General features: G+C 30.5%; 1 protein-coding gene across 1 annotated transcript; it reads right to left on the bottom strand.

The window, feature by feature from the left end:
* Nucleotides 1-648: 648 nt before the first annotated feature.
* On the bottom strand, nucleotides 649-1430 carry LOC133697874 (uncharacterized). The gene has a single exon (XM_062120686.1). It carries the CDS (start codon nucleotides 1284-1286, stop codon nucleotides 843-845), a length of 444 nt encoding a protein of 147 aa, XP_061976670.1. The 5' UTR covers nucleotides 1287-1430; the 3' UTR covers nucleotides 649-842.
* Between the last annotated feature and the right edge of the window lie 2929 nt (nucleotides 1431-4359).

Raw genomic sequence — 4359 nt, 5'->3', positions numbered from 1 at the left:
AAATATCAAAAAGTTTCTCATGTAATAAGGGATTTTTGAAAAAAAAATGATAAAAACCACAACCAAAATCTATACATCATTTTTATCTAGAATGGTAACCATTAAACAATCCAATTTTCGTGTGAGGTTTTTTTCACGAACGCATCAGAAAGTATCATATAAACATAGTTACTCAACTAGACCATGGACGATCAATAAAATAGAATCTCATACGCGTGTGTGTTGGGGCTGGACTAACAATAAATAATTATCGAGTCCTTTTGGCTTGTGAGATAGTCATTTTGATTTTGGAATTTATAATTTAGTCCCTCGATCAAGTTGTGTGAGGCGAGGAAATAATAATTTTTAGTCCTTGTATTTTATATAATTTTGTAATTTGAGTTTTGGAAATGAACATAATACTAAAGTTGACTGTTAATATTTTGTTAACTATTCTTTTTAAATTAATTTTTTTTTATTATGTTCAGTGTGCAGATAGAAAAAATTGATTAGAAATAAATTGAGAGAAGGAATAATAACGCAAACAGATACAAAAATACAGAGATTGAATATTGAGTTTTTTTAACTAAAGGGATTAACTAGTTAGTTGGCTAAAAATTATAACACACAAGGATTAAATGAATGGTGGAAAGAGTTGAAGTAAATATGTTGACAGGAATATTCCTCCAATGAGCTTAATTACTGTATGTTAAAATGATAAAAGCCAATGGCAATTGTTTCAAATAATAATTACATAGTATTTCAAACTAGCTGCAATGGAAATTAGAGGAAACAGATTTTGATAGAAACGGCACCAGCCACGTAGGCCAAGGTAGGTGAATATACCAAAGAAATTAACTCATTCATGGAGCAGCATTGGGCTCGCCATGATCACCAGCAGAAGTGTTTGTTTCACCTCTACCACTGAAATGACCATTTCCGAATGGCTTGTGGCCTCTGGGGTCTGATCCTTTCATGTTAGAATTCCTGGCTGTTGGAAATCCCTTGTCAAACCCAAATTCAAGATCGCTTTCCCTTTCCTTGGTACGAAAGGTGGGAGTGTGTTGGCTGTGCTGCAGACTTTGCTTGTTGTTATTGACTTTCTGCTTGTTTAGACGCTTGTTGCAAATCCTGCCAAGACAGCAAGCAATAGCTGATATAACAACAATCACTGCCAGGACTATAAAAACGGTTCCAAATGACCCATTTGAGTGGGAAGATGGGGCCTGCCTTGCGACAGTGTTTGGGTAAAGGACAACAGGCTGCTGCTGCTGCTGCTGCTGTTGTTGAGGCTGCTGTGTAGACATTTTTCTTGGTTGATGATAGAAAAATAATTGGGTTGAGCTTATAATTACGAGTTCTCTGCCTCTCTTGTTCTTTGAGTGCAGACTAATCAAGGAAGACTAAGGTAAACTCATGGGGCAAGCAATGGCATTGCCTATAAAAGGGGTTGCGTATTATTGGGTTTCAAAAATGTTTTTCTTTTATCCCCCTTCAGGTTCAATAAAGAAATTAAAGAACGTTCTTTAATAAAGAGACAACTATAAAGATATTCTGTGTTCTTTACCGCGAAGAAGGTGCTCTTGGCACCACTTGCTTTGTAACTAGAGAAAGAAAGTTACCGTCTTAAGATACACAAGATTCTCCAAGACACATGTAAAGCAGCAACTTTTATTATTAGTGATGGGAATATTTAGGATGGAAATAAATATGGATTTGGTTTAGAGGTATGAAAATACTATTTTTAATGTATTTATTTGTTCTATACAGAGATAACACTTCTAGAATACAACTAAGTCCTCAAAATCTCTAAAAAAAATGAGAAGATAAAACCAAAAAAAAAATATACATTTTTATTATGTATTGTTTTTTGTGTAGTTAGAAGTTTTAATAGACATGAAACATAATAATAAAACAATATGTATGTTGATGAAAGAATTACACTTTAAATTAAATTGAATAGCTGCTATTTAGTTTTATCTCAACAATCACAAATGTTATAACTAATTATAAAAATTAATTCAATGATGAATTAATCTCACTAACATATTAAGTTTCAAGTGTCAAGTGTCATCTTTTGCTATTATAAATATCCATATAATAGCATTAGGAAGGTCACTATGAGAGTCTTTTCACCATGATTTAATTTATTACACAATAGAAACCCATACTCATAAACATTAGGAGATAGTGTTTCTTTTCAATGTGGAATAAACATATTTTTTTATTCATTTACAAACTACACCAACAATGCATGACATTACTCAAGTAATCATTGAGATAATTATGAAGGTTTATATTCCCTAGCCATCCCCGTTCGAAATTGATCCAAGCATCCATGTATTGGCCTCTACACAACATTTTCATATATATAAGGCTCTGATGTTATAGCAACACTTTCCTTTTAAAGTCAGTATAACTATTAATGAAACAGTATGTTTGTTAATGAAAGAGTTACACTTTAAATTAAACTAAATAACTACTATTCAGTTTTACCTCAACAGTCACAAATATCATAATTAATTATGAAAATTAATTCAATGATGAATTAATCTCACTAACATATTAAGTTCAAAGTGCCTAAGTGCCAAGTGTCATCTTTTGATATTATAAATATCCATAAAATAGCATTAGGAAGCCCACTAAGAGAATCCTTCCACCATAACTTAATTTACTATGTATTAGAAGCCCACACTTATAATTATTAAGAATGAGTGTTTCTTTTCAATATGAGATAAACATCTTTTCTTTCTTTATCCATTCATAAACTACACCAACAATTCTCCACTAGTTTGTAATTATTGTTTTTTCACTTGATAAAATTATGCTTACAATAAGGTATTTTGCAATTTAAACCTTCATTTAGTGTTAGAACTTGAATCCTACTAAAGTTATTGGTGTCCACAGATTAAACCAAAACTTTTGTTGAAGAATAAAAAATACTACACACATAATACTATCCAAACTCTTAAAGAGGTTTACAACTGTTTAACATTATTATGACCATATGCTGAAATTTTATTTTCATGAATATTTACAAGAAAAAACCCTAACTCTTGTTAAAAGCAATACCACTTCTATATTCATATATGTGAAATTATACATGTCTTTATTACATTAAACATGAACTTTAAATTTCATTAAGACCCTACATTCATCCTTTTTTACGTAAAAAAACACACTGAATACTATCATAATAAGGTCTAAAATTAATTATCAGTGTCCAACAAAAACTAAATTGTAACTTGTTATTACCCATTAAACTTAGAGATAAGTTTCTTGCTGATCTGAAGTTAGGTTCCTATTACCGGTATCTTTAATAATAAGTTTCAACCTCATTCCATTAGTTGTTTTTTGTACTATGTCTCTAGATAGTCGTTTTGTGAGCAGATCCACTAAATTATTCATAAACTTTACATAGACAATGGTGATTACCCTATTTGTAATGAACTCTCGAATATATTCATGTCAAATGCTTATATGTCTTGACTTACCATTGTAAATATTACTATAAGCTCAAGACATAGTTGCTTCACTATTGCAGTATAAAAAAAATAACTAACATAGGTTTTGGCCACAACTTAATATCAGACAACATATTTTTTAGCAATTCTACTTTTTTATCTATAGTAGCCATAGCAATAAATTTTGATTCTATGGTAGAATAAGAGATGCACGTTTGTTTCTTAGATGCCCAAGATATTACACCTCCTCCAAGTGAGAAAATACATCCTAATGTGGATTTATTATCACTTGAACTAGTCATCCAACTTGCATCACTATATCCTTCCATCACAGCTGGAAAATCAGAATAAAACAAGCCCAAATTGGTTGTTCTTTTTAGGTAACCAAAGACTCTTGCAATAGCCTTCCAATTATCTGTATTCAGCTTGCTTGTATATCTTGATAACTTGTATATAACAAAAGCTATATCTGGTCTTGTACAATGCATATAATACATAAAACTTCCAATGACACTAGCATATTCTAGTTGTTCTACCGCTTTATCACAATAATTATTTAACTTTATGTTATAGTCAAATAAGATATTAGCTTCCTTTATATTGAGATGCTTAAACTTATCAAGCATTTTTTTAATATAATGTGACTGATTAAATGCATAACCACTATTATGTTTCTTTACTTTGATACCTAAAATTATATATATTTCACCAAGATCTTTCATTTTAAATTTAGAAGTGAGATACCTTTGCTAAATATTAACATGTCATCTACGTAAAAACAATCAATCACACCAAAATCTTTTGTAAATTTGGAATACATACACTTATTAGCATCATTATGATGAAAACCATTCAACAAAATTACTTTATCAAACTTTTCATGTCATTGTTTCGGAGCTTGTTTTAAACCATATAA

This window comes from Populus nigra, chromosome 6 (assembly GCF_951802175.1).
Source record: "Populus nigra chromosome 6, ddPopNigr1.1, whole genome shotgun sequence".
In the NCBI taxonomy this organism is placed as follows: domain Eukaryota; kingdom Viridiplantae; phylum Streptophyta; class Magnoliopsida; order Malpighiales; family Salicaceae; genus Populus; species Populus nigra.
The sequence above is the reverse complement of the archived record's forward strand: the minus strand, read 5'-3'. Positions and strand labels throughout refer to the sequence as shown.